The sequence below is a fragment of the Peromyscus eremicus genome, chromosome 10, assembly GCF_949786415.1.
Source record: "Peromyscus eremicus chromosome 10, PerEre_H2_v1, whole genome shotgun sequence".
NCBI classification, from domain to species: Eukaryota; Metazoa; Chordata; class Mammalia; order Rodentia; family Cricetidae; genus Peromyscus; species Peromyscus eremicus.
In genome coordinates this window covers 79,431,059-79,448,909 of record NC_081426.1, presented here as the reverse complement: position 1 = coordinate 79,448,909, position 17,851 = coordinate 79,431,059, and the positions used below count along the sequence as shown (strand labels likewise).

The window sequence follows — 17,851 nt, the reverse complement described above, 5'->3', positions numbered from 1 at the left end:
TTTTGATATTGCTATATTAACCAAGTTTCTGCTATAAACATGAAGTGCATTTCTAAAGAGATATTAGAACCATGTCATATTTTTAAAAATCTTCCTATCCTGGAATGTACTGGACACATTATTAAACTCTTAAATCAGCCAATATGTGGGCACATATGTGAAATCCAATTTGTGTTAATATTCATGGCCTAAACACGCAAAGCCAGGAAGTAACTACCTAGAGAAAAGGCTCCAGGTCAATGATATAGTTGAAAACGTAGAACAACAAGTATATAAATACATTTAGGTACTCTGTGTTTGTCTAGGGTCCAATACAGATTCTCCCTGTATCTGCAGGGAGCACATTCCATGTTTCCAGTAGAACTGAAACCAGTGACAGTTGTTTTCTTATATTGTACATACATATGATAATTTATAAATTAGGTAAAGTAAGAGATCAAAACCACTGGGCACACCTGCTTTTAATCCTAGCACTCAGGAGGCAGACAGGTGGATTCCCGAGTTCAAGGCCAGCCTCATCTACAGAGCAAATTCCAGAACAGCCAGGTTTATACAAAGAAACCCAGTCTTGAAAAACAAACAGATCAGTAACTAATTATAAAGTAGAATCATTAATATATCACAATAAAAGTTAAATGAATGTGGCCTGTTGAAGAATAACTGTGTCTTTGTTCCCCCCTTTGTCTTTGAGACAGGGACTTGTGTAGCACAGGCTGGCCTTGAACTCCCTATATAGCTGAGGATGCCCTTAGCTGATTCTCTTGCCCACATCTCCCAAAGAGCTAAAATTATGGGTTTCGCCACTACACCTGGTTTATATTGTTCTGGAGATCAAGTCCAGAACTTTGTGCAGTGCTGGGAAAGCATTCTACCAACTACATTCCCAGCCCCTCCAAACATCTTGCTGAGCTGTGGAGATGAGTCAGTCAGGAAAGTGTGTATCTTTCAAGGACAAGGACCTGAACTCAGTCCCCAGGGGCCAAGTCAAGCAGCTGGGCCGGTGGCAGAGCTCTGGGGAGACAGGCAGGTGTGCTCCTGGGACTTGCTGGGCAGTCAGCCTCGCCTAATTGGTGAGCTCCAGGCCAATGAGAGACTGCCTCAAAAACCAAGGTGGAGCGCTCCTGTGGAACAACATCTTCCTGTGGCCTCCACATGCTTGAGTGTGTGTGCGTACACACATACACACCTTATTTCCCTGAACTCAAATCCCTTCTTGCAGTGAGAGGAGATGGTAAGAGTGCCCGCTGAGGTGGATTATGGAGGCATTATGACATAGTATTAGATGACAGCATAATGAGAACTTATCACAGGGCGGATGACCTGGTAACGGGAGGGTAGCAGTGTGGACACCCTAGACAAAGAAATCCAGGTGTTGAGCTCAGAGGCAGAAAGACGGACGATCTCATAACACTAGTTAGAATGGTGTGCAATTTAAAAGTAATGAATTGTTTATTTCTGGAATTTTCACCTTAGTGTTTTCAGACTGTGGTTGACCTCCACTAAGTGAACCCCAAAAGAGAAATCCTGGCTAAGGGACAAATACTGAACCAGTTCAGACTGGTCACACACTATGACATGCTATCTTTTCACCAACCAGACAGCCTTTACTAACCACCGAAGGGATCCGGACCCAAGACAACGTACCTGCAGAGCAGGAACGTTTAGTCTAGTGAGCACGAAGCTCAGCTACGATCCCTCTTACCCCTCCTAAGTCCATTCTCCTCCCCAGAGGACACAGAGAGGGAGCCCAATCCAACTACAGCTTTGGCTAGGGGAATAGCCCCGGACCTGTTAGTCTGCCTTGTCTGTCAGTCTGTGGCAGGACTGGGGTGACTGAAGGAAACACGAACTGTAGTGGGTAAGAGCACCTTCACTTCAGCCTGACTTTCACCTGCCCATCAGATAAATGCCACTGAGTCATCGTCACAACTGCTCATTGTTCAGGAGCAATGAAATTATTATAAAATAGCACAGCTCACAGAAGTGAACAAAAACACTTCTAAATATTTCAAAGTGCTATTTTATATATGGTCTTCACTGATACAGAAATACATTAGCTTCACATAAAAAGAAAACATTAAGCCATCGGGAAGACACACAATCTTGACTTCTGAATGGTTAGCAGCGGCAGAGTGACTGCCCTGGAATGCACAAGGTACTAAGTTCAGGGCACAGCATCACAAAAATAACAATTACCCTTTCCTCATGTACACACTAATTAAAGTTACACTGAACTGCTTTTCTCACTTGAACCCATTTGTCAGTAACTGCGTATTTGTAAGGTGGGTGTGAGAAGGGTGAAGGGTGGATCCCGAAACACTACCAACTGTGTTCTACCTGCTTATACAGCTCGGACTTTCTACGACTGACTCAAAGCAAACAAGACGCACATCTGAGTTGGAAGTCACGTTTCTCGTAGACCGTGGCTCACACTCAGATGCGGCTCCTACAACACAAAGGCTGACTTGGTAGGTCCCAGGCCCCCAGTGTGCAGGGTGGAAAAATTACTCAATGTAATGACTTCATTCATTGGAATTCTGTTTTCTGCTAGGTACTTACCAAACGCCACATGGAGCCGTCCTGAGCACACTGCGAAGCAGACACTGGTATCTCCTCATACACACAAGAAACTGGCCCAGGATCACACAAAGGCCAGGTGGCCAATCTGCTACTCCACGCTGCTGTCTAAGTGACCCCCGCCCCCAACCTTGTTTTCTTTAACACTCTGCAACTTCAGTACTCAGGCAGGGCCCTTCAGAGATCCTGAACATGAGTTTCCAGTTCCTGATCCGAAGAGGACTTTTAAAAAATCAGCCTTTTCATTTTATACCCGAAAGTCTCACAAACCATTACTTCTGCCTGGCCACTCCCTCCCCTAGACTTACACATTTAGCTCAGAAACACTTCGTATGGAATGTTTCTGAGAAAGAAAGAACCCTGGGCACATTTTTCCTGTTATGTGGTGGTAAGAGCTAATCCAAATTCCCCCAGGCACCACGATGGATACATCACTTGGTTCCCTCTGCTATAACCCTGGGCAGAGAGCTGGAAACCGCCTCACTGTGTACTCTTTACTCAGGTAGACCTCTAGGTTAAGAACAGGTGATGCTACCAGACTGGTGGCACATGCCTTTGATCCCAGCACTCAGGAGGCAGAGGCAAGTAGATCTCTGTGAGTTCAAGGCCAGCCTGGTCTACAGAGTGAGATCTAGGACAGCCAGAGCTATATAGAAACCCTGTCTTGAAAAATCCACCCCCAAAAAAAGAAAAAAGGAAAAAAAAAAAAAAAGAAAGAACATATGATACATCCAGATCTAGGAAAAGGGTAAATGAAGGGAGAATCATCTACAATGATCCACTGCAGACTTTTAAAGAATGACTTCACTGTACAATTTTAATTCTGCAAAGAATTAACCAGTATCAATTGGAGAAATGGACCAACAATTTCCAAGGATCTATGCTCTTTCTCTCCTGAACTGCCTTTGCTTTTCAAAAAGAACTGCAACAGTGGCAGTTCTCAACCTTTGCTTTTCAAGTGTTTGTTTCTGTTTTATGTGTTTTGCTTGCACGCATCCATGTTATGTGCACCACATTCGTTTCTGGTTTTTGAGGAGGCCAGAAAGGAACATCGGATGCCAGGAACTGGAGTTACAGATGGTTGTGAGCTGTCATGTAGGTGCTGGGAACCAAACCCAGGTCCTGTGCAAGAGCAGCAGTGCTCTGGTCAGCTGAGCTCTCTCTCCAGCCCGTTTCCTTCCATTTAAGACACTCTACTCGGAATTTTGTGTAATGTTATCTCAGAGCCAGGGGTGGTGGCACATACATACAGTCCAAGCAGGAAGACCAAAATTTACATAGTGAATTTGAGGTCAGTCTGAGCTACATGAGACCTTTTTTATTTTTAAAGAAATAAGTTACTACTTTACTCTAAAAATAGGATCACAAATATATGAATGACTAAACAATATATTTAGTTTGGTTCTAATACAGTTTCATGATAATATAGCTTCTAAGCCTTTCACCCAATATTGTATTTTTACTGTGTGTACGTGTGTACATGTTCTCGGGGTGTGTGTGTGTGTGTGTGTGTGTGTGTGTGTGTGTGTGTGTGTGTGTATGTGTACGTGTGTATGTTATGCACACTCATTCGGACGGGGTCTCTCATTGGCCTGGAGCTTAACAGTTAAGCTAGGCCAGGTGGTCAGCAAGTCCCACGATCCACCTGTCTCAGTTTCCCTGTCAGGCCCAGCTGTTTTACACAGGCCCTGAGGATTGAACTTAGGTCTTTGTACTTGTAAGTCTATTACTAATTCATCTCCACAGGCCAACAACATGAATGCGTGTACGGAGGCCCAAGGTCAACCTCAGGTGTTATTCCAAAGGTGCCATTCACCTTGTTTGAAACAGGGTCTCTCATTTGTCCCAGAGCTCACCCAACAGGCTAGGCTGGCTAGACAGAAGCCCTAGGGATCCACCTGCCTCTCTGAGGTGCTTACAGCATGTGTGACCACACCCAGCCTTTTGACACAGGATCAAAATTGGGTCCTCATGTTTGAGTGGCAAACACTTCACCACTTGAACTATATCCCCAGGTTTCCCCTCTTTCCATGTTTTAGAGACACGGTCTCAAGTATTTCAAGGCGGCCTTGAACTCGATATGTAGCTGAGAATGATCCTGAACTTCTTATCCTCTGGCCGCCACCTGCCGGTTCTGAGATTCCAGGTAAACACCACCATAGCTGGTTTACGAGCTGCCAGGGACTGAACACAGAGTCGTGCACTCTCCCAACTGAGCTCTATTTCTCACTCTTTAAGTCAGCTGCCTCCTGTTTTTCTTTAGTTCCTAATCTGCACATAATGGCTTCTTAAAAATTGTCAGTTTGTGCAACAAAGTCAATTTGCAGATGCTCATAAAATTCTGTTTCCACAGGGTTGGGGATTTAGCTCAGTGGTAGAGCGCTTGCCTAGCAAGCCCTGGGTTCAGTCCTCAGCTCTGAAAAAAAAAACAAACCTGTTTCCTAACGCTTCTTTCTGGGTTTATGGTTTCAAAACTCAAGAAGGATATTCTCCTATTTCTCTACTGACTGTTGGCATGATGTGGTTATTACAAGAAGTAGACCACATCCAGAACCAGGAACACTTTAACTAGTTATCGTCACGTTAACATTGGTAGAAGGGTCAGGATCACGGTTACTTCACACTGTCCACTCCTTCTTCTCAATATCTTTTTCCCATGACCCACATCTACCATGTTTACCTGGTGGTGTCAGATTTCGTCAATCTGAGGTTTATATACTTGGCAGGCTCATTATCAGTTTGTAGATATTAACCAAAGATGACAGGAAGCAATTATAAAATGATTATGCCCAGGAAGCTCAGTTATTATTTTGTCAGAAGCAAATGCCAGCAGAGGACTGCAACGTCTCATCTTTACTTAATAAAATTAGCCAGCATACGACCAGAAATAACTTCCACCTTGGGATGCAGAACTGACTTCACACACGGCTCAGTGGCAGTAAGTAAGGGCTTGCACACGCAGAGCTACCAACAGCTCACTACTAAACTTCTCTGGGAAGTTTAGCCTCCCTCACCTCAATGTGCTCAGCTGTAAAATAAACCAATATACCAGCTTTGCAGAGAGCACAGCCCCATGGGAAGAAATTCACCTGTTTTGCATATTATTTATAGATATTACTCAAAATAGTACCTACCAAATACCAGTCTCAGTAGATGCTTACTGGTATAGAAATGTAATGCTAAAGCACTCTCTATACATAAAATGGTATTTTCCCACTTAAAAAATATAAACTTCAATCTTGAAATTGTTTACGTTCTACAAAATCAAACTAAATGTACGTCTTACGAAATAAGACTCTAAGAGGGTTTTCCCTCTTTTTTGACGGGATCTTGCTATGTAGCCCAGGCTGGCCTCCTCTTACGATCCTCCCACCACAGCTTCCCAAAGTAACCTTTCCAGTGTAAACAAGAGTCAGGCACTTACCACGGCCAGGGGAGGCACAGTGTTAACTACTGGAAATCCTGAAGAAATAATGATGGACTACACAAGCAACAACCACGGGTGTCCAAGAAGTTCTGAAGTCCCTGTCACACGTGGACTAGTCAGTATGTATATACACTATTCTATCCAATTTATGACTTATGGATTTTGGTCATTCATTCATTCATTCATTCTTTCATTCATTCATAGCAGGTATGGTTTTAGTGAGTAAAGAACAAACTCAAGAGGCTGTGGCCTGAAAAGACAGGTCCAGTCTGTGATTCCAGATGAAGGAGGGGTTCTTGGTGGAGCACGGCTCCTCTGGAAGCAGAATGTCCTCAGGGAGTCCTACGTCTACCACAAAGAAACTGTACAACTGTGCCCAACTAACTCATCTGTTGCTCATCCCTCTCCCTTCCCTCTCTGTCTTGAGGACAAGGGTCTCACTATGCAGCCCTGGCTGGCCTGGAACTTCTTATAAAGACCAGGTTGGCCTTGAAGTCAGAGACCCACCTGCCTCTGCCTTTGTCCATTTCTTCACTAACAAACAGGAAACAATGTTAGCTACTTCAGAATTAAATAAAGTGCTAGGACAACACTTGGCACCCAGCAAACAATAAGTGATGTCAGCTACTGTCATTACAGTAAGTGCTTCTGCTTCTGAGAATGCTCCAGACACAAAACACGATTCTCTTCATGATAAATTTGTAAGGACAGATGTGTATGAGAGTGACTCAGAAGAAAGCTAAAAGGAGAGGTGAGGAAAGGGTGTACTGTGACAATTTTCAAGTTGTGAGGAAGGAAGAAAGATGGGTCAGAGTCCTGCCAAGTAAAAGAGACAGCAGAAGTAGAGGAACATCGGTGGAGAGTCCCTAAACAGATTCTGAAGCTAGAAGAATCCCATTCGAGACGAGTTCTGCTTTCCCATGCATGCCTCTTGTCCCGCCAATCTCCTCTTGTGCACTTGAAAGGATCTCACACTATTCTTCCAAACTAACCCAGCCCTGCCCCATCCCCAATCCTTCCAACATAAGCTCAGTGTCCATTCCACTTGGTACCCAACAAGATTAGAGCCAGGATTTACCAAGAGGACTGCCCTCCTGGCCGGGAGCCCTGGGAAGTTTTAGAAGGACTATGGACGTTTACTCAGTGGTAAATGGTAGAGTGGTACACACCTGTAACCCCAGCAGAGAGAAGGATGAGGTCAGAGGACTGTGGGTTCGAGGCCAGCTCTGGCACACTGCAAGCTCCCGTCTCACAAACACAGAAAAGGATACGTACAGGTCACAACTGTACATATTAATGCCCTCTAAGCACCACTGCTTTCTAGTTCTGAAAATGCTTCCTTTCACACAATTTCTTTTGTTTCTTTCTGTGCTGTTGCTTAAACCCGGGGCCCGGGGCATTCTCAGCACAAGCTCTACCCCAGGCCCGTTACAATTCAAACCAACTCTTGAATGCTTATGGTATACTAACTTCCCCAAACAAGTTTTTTTTGTTGTTGTTTTTTCGAGACAGGATTTCTCTGTGTAGTTTTGGTGCCTGTCCTGGATCTCACTCTGTAGACCAGTCTGGCCTCGAACTCACAGAGATCCGCCTGGCTCTGCCTCCCAAGTGCTGGGATTAAAGGCGTGCGCCGCCGCCGCCGCCGCCACCACCACCAGGCTCCAAAACAAATTTTAAAGACTCTCTATGAACTATTTAGCATTACTGGGAGAAGTTTCAATATTAGTAACATTTGAGTAGGAGTATACTAGCTATAATATACTGTAAAACTCATTAAAATGATATTTATGGCTGGTTGTGGTGGCTCATGCCTTTAATCCCAGCAGAGGCAGGTGGGTCTCTGAGTTTGAGACCAGCCTGGTCTATAGTGTGAGTTCCAGGACAGCCAAGAAACCCCGTCTTCCAAATACAAAACAAACAACAACAAAAACGTCATACACACAAAATAAAAATATATACGCTTTAAAAAACATAGAAAAGCGAAAACCCACCCCAAACCAAACCTGTGGTTACCCACAGAGAAACAGCAAAAGAAAAGCCAAGACTAAGGACAAAATAAAATACTCTGAAACCGTGGCTGTCAATCACAAGTCTCATGTGACTGCTCCACACTGACAGGCAATAAGAGCGTAGGGGAAGGAAGAGGAGGGCTGCAGAGGAGAGGGAGGGACTGTCCGGGAAGACTGACCGCTACAGCTGTGTCCAACTGTGGACACAGGTGCAGCACCCGGAGGGCAAGCAGCAGTCCAGTGGGAAGGAGGGAAATGGGCTTGATTTAGCTCCTGCACCTCAGAAGTTCAGGACATCCCAAGACACTTCAGTCCTGTACGGAAAGGGGCCGCCCGCACTCTGACTCTCCTAAGGGCTAAACTCTAGTTCTCTGGTGGACTCCATTCCCTCTTCAGGATGGGTGCATTTATCTGCCATGTGACCAAAGGGCATTTCACGGACCAGAAAAATGTTTTTGCTTTGCTAACACAGTTGAAAATGAATGGAATAATGAATTACAGTACTGCAACCAAGACATTAATCTGTGATGAACCCTGAAGAGGCCATTCTTTAAAAACTCTCGGCCAGGCACGGTAGCACACGCCTGTAGCCAACCTCAGCACTCAAGAGGTGCAGGCAGCAATAGGTCAAGTTCAAGCCAGCTGGGCTACAGGAGACCCTGTCTAAAAAAATTCAACAAACAAAACGAGTCACAATCTGTTTCAAAAGAAAATGGGCACTAAGGAGCACGTGCTCACGATTTGATTGACTGTTCCTCTAAAACCCCTAGTTTAGGCAAATGATTCTGTATTTACAAAACAAATTCCTTTTTTTGTTGTTGTTTTTGGAGACAGGGTTTCTCTGTAGACCAGGCTGGCCTTGAACTCACAGATTCGCCTGCCTCTGCCTCCTGAATGCTGGGATTAAAGGCGTGTGCCACCACCTCCTGGCAAAAAAAAGTATCATTTCAAAATGTATAAAAGTATACAGCAGATTGGAATTACAACTAATTAATACATACTCAACTCCTAATTAGGTATATCTTTTAAATGACTATGAGCAATTAATTAAAAAACAAGAAATGGGGCTGAAGAGACGACTCATCAGTTCAGAGCACTGGCTGCTCTTGCAGAAGATTCTCAGCACCCACATGGCCTGTCACAACCTCTGTAGCTCCAGCACCAGAGGATCCGATGTCCTTTTCTGGACTCTTCAGACACCACAGGTGCACACGGAACAGACATATGTACAGGCAGAACACCTATACACATTAACATATTTGTAAATCTAGAAGTTTCTTGCACACATTATGGATTTGCAAGAGAATCAAGTTCATCTCCATGTCTCATCATCAGAACTATCAGATGTCTACCATGGTCCTCACTGTTGGATGTTCTTTGAAATGGGTAGTCATAGTGACACTTTTTTGGGAGTCTTCCTCCCTCCCTTTTTATCCCTCCTCTAGCTCTTTCTCAATCTTAAAGCAGGCATACACAAACACAGCATGAAAGTGGCTTCTTTGTGAATGAGACATATTTTGTATGCCGCTGTAATGGGAAGAAAAATGACAAGAGATATGGGCTCTTTTTCTGCCATAATCTTAAACATAAATACTTGCTGTAGCTCTGAGAGTTGGACAAAGAGAATTACTGGTGGGGTAGTGGTGGTGCTTGCCTTTAATCCCAGAACTCGGGAGGTAGAGGTGGCAAATCTTTGAGGCTATCTTGGTCTACAGAAAAGAAGAGAATTACTACAGATAGAGGCCGTGTGTGTGTGTGTGTGTGTGTGTGTGTGTGTGTGTGTGTGTGCGTGCGCGCGCGCCCACTGGAGGAGAGTCAGCCTTCTGACACTGATACACAACCCAGCCATCTGCAAAGTTCTTGCCGAAGAACTAAGTAACCAAGTTTAAAGCAACAACAACAACTAGGCCAGCAAGATGGCCCGGCTGGTAAACACTTGCTGCGCAAGCCTGAAGATCTGAGTTCAATCCTTGCAACCTGCAATGGAAGGAAAGAATCAATACCCCAAGGTTGTCCTCTGAGCTTTACATGTATGCTCACTCACACAAAACTACACACACTGTACTACCTCTGTTTTCCTGTTACTACGGTAAAATACCATGACAAAAGCAACTTCTAGGAAGAAAGAGTTTGTTTGGCTTATAATTCTAGGTGATGATATTCTATCATTGTGGGAAAGTCAAAGAAGGAATTTGAAGCAATTAGTCACATTCACAGCCAAGAGCTACTTGTGTTCAGCACCCTCTCCATGCTTACACAGTCCAAGATCCCCTGCCCAGGGAATGGGGTTCCCCACAATGAGAAGGTCTTTTTTGCTTCTATAATATAATAAAGATAATACCTCACATCCATGCCTACATGCCAACCTCATCTACGTAATCCTTCCCTGAGACACTTTTCCCAAGTGAGTCTAAATTGTGTAAAGCTAATAATTAAAACTCATCGTGCCCCCTCCATCTCATGTTTTAAGTAAGTCTGCAACTTAGTGCTATCTACTCACAAGAAGGCTTGGAATGTTTTAACAGAAAAAGGAAGACATTAAAAGTCAATTGCAGAACAGCTGATCAGAAACCACAGGTCCTATATACTAAGAATGAAAAGATAACATAAAACATGAACAGAGATGCACATGAATTATGAAAAGTCCTGGAAGTTCATCCAGTTCAAAAGTGTGGTATCATCTGACATTGAACATGATGGGGTGGTGGTACTGGGGCCCACAAAACAGAAAGGTACTTTGCATGTTGAATGAACACTTGTACCATAAAACATCTAATCAATGTCAGCAGATCTATGTGCTATTTGTAATTATTATACGGCTAATTTTCAAAAGTATGTAGAGAATATAAAATTTAAGAATGAGATGTCGGGCGGTGGTGGCGCACGCCTTTAATCCCAGCACTCGGGAGGCAGAGCCAGGCGGATCTCTGTGAGTTCGAGGCCAGCCTGGTCTCCAAAGCGAGTTCCAGGAAAGGCGCAAAGCTACACAGAGAAACCCTGTCTCGAAAAAATCCAAAAAAAAAAAAAAAAAAAAAAAAAAAAAAAGTGTGGTATCATCTGACATTGAACATGATGGGGTGGTGGTACTGGGGCCCACAAAACAGAAAGGTACTTTGCATGTTGAATGAACACTTGTACCATAAAACATCTAATCAATGTCAGCAGATCTATGTGCTATTTGTAATTATTATACGGCTAATTTTCAAAAGTATGTAGAGAATATAAAATTTAAGAATGAGATGTCGGGCGGTGGTGGCGCACGCCTTTAATCCCAGCACTCGGGAGGCAGAGCCAGGCGGATCTCTGTGAGTTCGAGGCCAGCCTGGGCTACCAAGTGAGTTCCAGGAAAAGGCGCAAAGCTACACAGAGAAACCCTGTCTCGAAAAAGGAAAAAAAAAAAAAAAAAAAAAAAGAATGAGAGCATAACCAGTCATGGAGGAACATGCCTTGAATCCCAGCACTCAGGAGGCAGAGGCAGGTAGATCTCTGTGAGTTCATGGCCAGCCTGGGCTACAGAGTGAGTTCCAGGCTAGCCAGTGCTACACAGTGAGATCTTCGGGGAGTGGGGGGGGGGGGTTGAGTATAAAAACAACCAAACAAATTAGCAAGAAATATTCAGAAAGGAACAAGAATCCATCATAACCTATCAGAAGCCTTCTTTTCATCTCTTGCACGTTGATTTTATGATTATAGCATATACAATTTTATGCCATATGTATAAACGCTAAAAACTTTAGGCTAGATTACCACTTCTGAATTCAGGTTATTGTAAAAAAATCAGCACAAGAAAACGGTAGTGGGACATGCCTGTAATCCCACTGAGGAGCTAGAGGTAAGTGGATCAGGAGGTCAACCACGTCCTTGGTCACCCCTAGCTAAATGAGTGTCTGCCTCAAGAAAACAGGCATGTAAGAACAGCCACAATTTCTAAAGTAGAACGATAGTATCTTAACACCAGTGTTAAGGCTAGTACATTTTACAAATGTTTGGTACACGGATCAGGAAGCTAAAGTAGAGTTCTGAGGGTGTGGTGGCACATACTTGTAAATCCCAGCATCTTAGTGGGTAAGGCTAGAAGACAACCTCAAGTTCAAGGCTAATCTGGACTGTCTATCAAAAAAAGAATATCTTTCAAAAAAAAAAAAGGGTGTTGGGGGAGGGGAGGAAGGGTTCTAAGCAGAGCGCAGCTACCATATAGTCAGACACTTGGGGTTGATTCTCAGTTCATCTGCTGTCCTGGTAGTAAGAATGAGAGGCCTTTTATCCTCCTGACATCTGTATGGGGTCTAAAGTACCAATAAAATCATGTAAACACAAAACTCAAAAGAAGTACTTTAATTTGAAATTTGGATAAAGTATTCAACAACAGCCCAGAGAGACAGCTGAGTGGTTAAGAGTGTACTGAAGTTCCAGAGGACCCGGGTTTGGATCCCAGCACCCACATCAGTCAGCTCACGGCTGACTGTAACTCCAGTGGGATCCAATGCCTGTGGGCACTGGCATCCACCTACACACACACATACAGGTAATTGAAAAATAAATCTTTCCAAGAGTACGTAGCAGGGCATAGTGCTGCACACTTTTAATGCTAGCACTTGGGAGGCAGAAGCAGGTGGATCTCTGTGAACCTGAGGCCAGCCTGGTCCACATAAAGAGTTCCAGGATAGCCAGAGCTACACAGTGAGACACTGTCCCGGATACTGTTGCTAGAATGCATTGTCAATAATTAGTCTTTTAAAACCGGAGGAGGAGGGAGTCATGTTTTCTCAGTACTCTTCTGAGCTTTTATACCTTGAACTATTTCAGAAAAAAAAGTTAATTTTAAGCTGTTTATGTGCTAACAAGTCACTCCGTATACTTGCTAGTGCTGTATGGTCACAGTGTAACATCACACGTACGACTTTGGTGGCACAGTGCCAGTCTGGCATGTGCAAGACTCAAACCCAGGAAGTTAAATTCCTATCGTGATCATACTTAGCTCCGAATTTCCAATAATACTTAAGAATAAAGTCAATCTTTACTAAGCAGAAAGAGTCGAACACATCAAGTGCAATTCAAATTATCCCCACACTTGGTACCAGCCAACAGGTGAAAAAAAATCTACGTCAAATCATGTACAGTTGCTGCACAGAGGACTGTTGAGAGAACCTCCTTCATTCTACAGTAATGTGATTTTAACAAGCAGAATACACAGAAAAGAACAAAAAACACTGTACACAGCAAGCCTATTCCTTTGAAAACGAAAAGTATTCAGCACGGAGAATATTATCTTTACCTCTTCTGCCACACAAAAGGACTCAACTCCTATCTGAACTCTCCCATCTGAAGATCAGAGCACACAACTCAAACAAAATGCTGTGTTTGTAAGCCAGGTCAATCTAGAACCACTTTCTAGGTAAGCAGGGAGGTAACACTGGACTCGCACTAGCTGGATCCAGTAGCTCCTTCCTGCTAACTTCCTGACATACACCATCTCCGTTTTGGACTTGTGATGTTTGATTAAAGAGCACCGTCATGGAAGACAAGGAATCTAGGTCATGTTCGCTTCTCGTAGTTTTACTGGGGACAAATAATGCAATTTAGTCTGATCTTCAGATTCCTCTTATGAAAAGGGGCACTCTACACTCACTGGGACTTGAAAGCCATGATAATCACAGTCCATGTACATAGGAGACATTCAACAAATGTTTATCTTTTCCACATGGCTGAATGGGGAGGCAGAAAAAGCCAAGTCAGTTTCTTGGCTGCCGAGAGCCGTCAAACCAAGATCTGCCCTGGAGAGCTTTAAAAATACGGAGGGAGGGGAGCCTCGCTTACCCCAGGCAACTTTCCCTCCTTTTTCAGAACTCCTACCTAGAGAAGGTATTTGGCAATCACAGCATCCTCCGAGTTGTCCGCGACATTTTCTTATCGAAAGGTCTTGTCTTTTTAAACCCTCCCGACAAGACACTCCAGTCCTCACATGACCTATCCTTACAGAGCCCGGCTCAAAGGCCAGAAGCAACAAAAACATTGGTTGGCCTGAAACAGCCATCGATGGGGGTTCGCCGCATTTAGGGGGCTAGAGTGTGGCCATGGCTTTAAGGCGTGGAAGCATCTTCCTGACAAAAGACACAACACTGGGAGGTGCCCTTCTTCCCAAGCCACACTTTCCCTCCCCTTCCTCTCGCGCGCACCCCGAGACCATTTCTTTTCTCACTTGCGGGGTGGATAGGGGAGGAGGAGGGGAGGGGGGTCACGACTCTCACTTATGGGTTTGGGGACCGCTCCTAGACATTGCCCTGGCCCGCCGCCGGGCTGAGGCCGCAGGGCGGCGGCGCGGCAGCCACACCTACTTGGCCACCGCAGCTGGGAACCGGTGGGGGCGCGTCAGCCGGTCCCGGACGCCAGCTCCGCGGTTCCTCCGGGAAGGGCGCCCAAGTGCGCGGCGGCGCCGCCAGCCGGCGGGCCGGCGCCAGGGGACGCCTCGGTCCCCAGCACGTGGAGGCCGAGGAAGGGGGAGCGAGCTGGCGGGGGGCGCGGGGGGACGGCCGCGGCCTGGGCGAGCCGAGAGGTTGGCGACCACCGAGGGGTGCACGGCCGCCCCCGCACCCCCGCGCGCGCGGATCCACCCCCCAACCCCCCACCTCCCCGGCCCGCGCTGGCTGCTAAGCCCGGCGAGAGGCGGGGCTCTGCTGAGCCGCGTCCCCGTCCCCGTCCCCGTCCCCAACACTCACGGTGCTTGCCGCCGCCGCCGCCGCTGCCGCCGCTCGGGTAGCTCAGCAGCAGGAAGGGCAGCGGGGAGCCGGGCGACGGCGGGGTCCTCCAGGCGCGCTGCGGCGGCGGGCGCGCCGCGAAGCCCGCGCCTCCATCGCCCGGGTAGAGCAGGAAGAAGGGGGCGGCCACCGGCGAGTCCGGCTCCGAGGGCCCCGCCTCGTCCTCCCGCTCCGTGCTGCGGGCGGCAGCCCCGCGCGGCTCCTCCTCGGGCTCCTCCGCCCGCCGCTCCCCGCCCCTCTCCGGGTCCTGGCCGCAACTTTCGGCCGCCGCGCCCGCTGGCGGGGACTCGGCCATGGTCGCTGGTGGCTCGGAGCGCGCGGGGTCGCCGCCTCGCCAGGCCCGAGCCCGACGCTCCCGCCGAGGCTCCCGAGCCCCCCGTCGTGCCCGCGCCGCCGCCGCTGCCGCCGCCGCTGCTGCCGTTCGCCGTTCGCCGTTCGCCGCCGCTTGGGCTCCGGGTTCTGCCCGCCCCGCCGGGGCCCGGCCCGCTGAGGACCGCCCCGCCCGACGGCGCGGCCTGCCCAGCACCGCCTCCGGCCTCCGCCCCTCTCGCCGCCCCCCGCCGCGGCTCGGCGCCCCTAGGGGGCAGCGTCCTCCTCCGCCGCCGCCGCCGCTCCGCACCGCACCTTGGGCTCCGCTCGCGCGCACCGATCCCTCACCCCGGACCCCGGACCCCGGGGGCCCGAGGGTGTGCAGGGCCTGCTCCTCCGCCGCCCGGCTCGACCCTGCAGGTCAGGTGCGGCGCTGGAAGCCCGCGGCGTTTTCTATGTGTGACCCCCCCACAACTTCATGGGTAGTGGCAGGCACCAAGATCTGAGCTGAAAAGGCCAACGCTCGTTTTTGTTTTTTTAATGACAACCCCCCTCCCTGCACCCCCACCGCCAGGGGTACTCAACTATAGTTTGCTGTTCGTTCACACACTGGAACTCTCAACCGTTGATTTATGGTTTTGATTCAGGAACTTGGTATATGATAAACTAGGAGACGATGTTCTTCCCACCGGCTTTGCATTTCACGAGGGCGATTTAGAGGCCGTGTGTTTGCTTTTTTTTTTTTTCCGACTTTTTTTTTTTTTTTTTTTTGGTTTTTTGAGACAGGGTTTCTCTGTGTAGCTTTGCGCCTTTCCTGGAGCTCACTTGGTAGCCCAGGCTGGCCTCGAACTCACAGAGATCCGCCTGGCTCTGCCTCCCGAGTGCTGGGATTAAAGGCGTGCGCCACCACCGCCCGGCCGTGTTTGCTTTTACATTGTTTCCCGGTTTTCCAGAACTCCAGGGGCGCATGGGTGGGTTAAACCAGCTAATTCAAAGTTGACAGGACACTCTATTACAGGGTGGTAGTTTTCCCTTTCGTAGTGTTTGAGTTTTGTTAGTCAACTGGCTGCTGTTACTTTATTTCAAATATTTGAATCGGTAAGTGCCCAAAGTAAATTTTTCCCCCAAAAAGAAAATTCCTAGTTTTTTTGTTTGTTTGTTTGTTTGTTTGTTTGTTTGAATTGAGGCTCATTTGAAGCGCAGGCTAGGTTCGCTTTGAAGTGCCTGCCTCAACTTCCAAAGGGTGGGATTTACAGGCAGGACGCACTATCACTCTTATTTATCGGTGGCTGCTTGCTAATTAGCTTTGAGTCGCAAAATGCAGGCATAGAATTTGTGTAGGCTCAATTAGAAATCACTGTCTTGACGTTTTGTTCACTTTAAGTGAGGTCTGCCTACTCCCCCGGCCCGCCCCGCAGCGGAACTTAAACTTTCAGAAAGAAAATCTTTTTGTTATTCTCTGTAAATCTCTCTTGAGTTATCACTAGAAATTATCATGGGATGTCTAATGCCAGACTTAAAGTTTTTTTTTTTTTAAAGAAACATTATAAAAAGGAAGTGTTCACAAGAAGCTAACTCTAAACACCCTTGGAAAATTAACTAGTAGCTTTAAGTTTCTGGTGTTTACTTGACTAGTTGATCTTAGTCTTTCTGCCCAAGTTATTTGTCCTGTAAAATTATTCATAGAGATGTTTTAAAGGTTAAGTGAGTAGTATAAACAAAACCTTATAACATGGTCTAACACAAAATGGAATAATTACTAGCTATGTGTCATCATTTTGACAAAACAAAACAGCGTGTTACTTTTAATTTCCTTTCTGTTTGTTTTGAGATGATGCAGCCTTGGCTGCTGACCTGGCATTCACTAGGAGGATCAGGCTGACCTTGAACTCACAGCGATCTGCTTACCTCCAGAGTGCTCAGTTTACAGATGTGAGTCTAGCCTCGCTAACAACGTGTAATGTTTTGGTTTTTCGAGACAGTTTCTCTGGGTAGCCTTGACTGTCCTGGAACTTACTTCCTAGACCAGGCTGGCCTGGAACTCGGAGATACCTGCCTGCGGGAGTGCTGGGATTAAAGGCCTGTGCCACTGCAGGCAACAACGTGTAATTAAAAACAAGCAAAAGCGAGTTGAGTTGGGAGGAGAGTTTCCATCACATCTTTGACCATCCTGGGAGGTTTTTTTTTTTTTTTTTTTAGGTGTATTATTTATTTACTTAATTTATGTTCATACCTGTGTCTGTGTTTATGTAGATTCAGTGTGCCCAGGAGGCCAGAAGACAGTGTCAGATTCCCTGGAGCTGGAGTCACAGGCGGTTGTGAGCTTCCCATCATAAGCACTGGGAACTCCGCTCCTAGGCAAGAGCAGCAAGCACTTTTTTTCCCCCGCCCCAGACAGGGTTTCTCCTTGTAACACTGGCTGTCCTGGAACTGTCACTGTGGACCAGGCTGGCCTCGAACAGAGATTCGCCTGCCTCCGCTTCCCAAGGAATTAAAGGCGTGCGCCACCACCGCCAGACACAGTAAGCACCTTTAACTGATGATACATCTCCCCAGCCCCTTGTTGAGTGTTTTTTTTTTTTTTTTTTTAATTAAAAAAAAAAAAGACTTGGGTAGGTTGGGAGTGAGCACAGGTTTGGTCATGAACTCATAATCCTCTTGATCCGGGCCCTTTTGAATGTTGGGATTACAAGCATACAGTAGTGTAACCCAGCTCATTTGAATCTTTTGATGAGGGTGGGAATCTTGATTAAAAAAAAAAAAAAAAGATTTTT

The 17,851-nt window shown here is 46.5% G+C and overlaps 1 protein-coding gene and 1 long non-coding RNA gene across 14 annotated transcripts in view; one reads left to right on the top strand and one right to left on the bottom strand.

The window, feature by feature from the left end:
• Positions 1–15,078, bottom strand: part of Rufy3 (RUN and FYVE domain containing 3) — a 74,326-nt gene extending 59,248 nt beyond the window's left edge. For 5 of the 13 annotated variants that reach the window (XR_009381608.1, XR_009381609.1, XM_059274630.1 and 2 more), the window contains exon 1: positions 14,730–15,078. Coding sequence is in view for 3 of the 13 variants with exons in the window: in XM_059274630.1 (XP_059130613.1) it covers positions 14,730–15,063 (334 nt within the window). In the remaining 10 variants the exon portion in view is untranslated. Of the gene's footprint in view, positions 1–1,186; positions 1,301–14,729 lie in introns of those variants that run through there. The other 8 variants (XM_059274631.1, XM_059274640.1, XM_059274641.1 and 5 more) reach the window with 5 other exon arrangements.
• Positions 15,079–15,390: 312 nt separating this feature from the next.
• On the top strand, positions 15,391–17,447 carry LOC131920758 (uncharacterized). The gene is made up of 3 exons (XR_009381760.1): positions 15,391–15,497; positions 16,909–17,009; positions 17,331–17,447. It is a non-coding gene; the product is annotated as an uncharacterized LOC131920758 (long non-coding RNA).
• Positions 17,448–17,851: the final 404 nt, after the last annotated feature.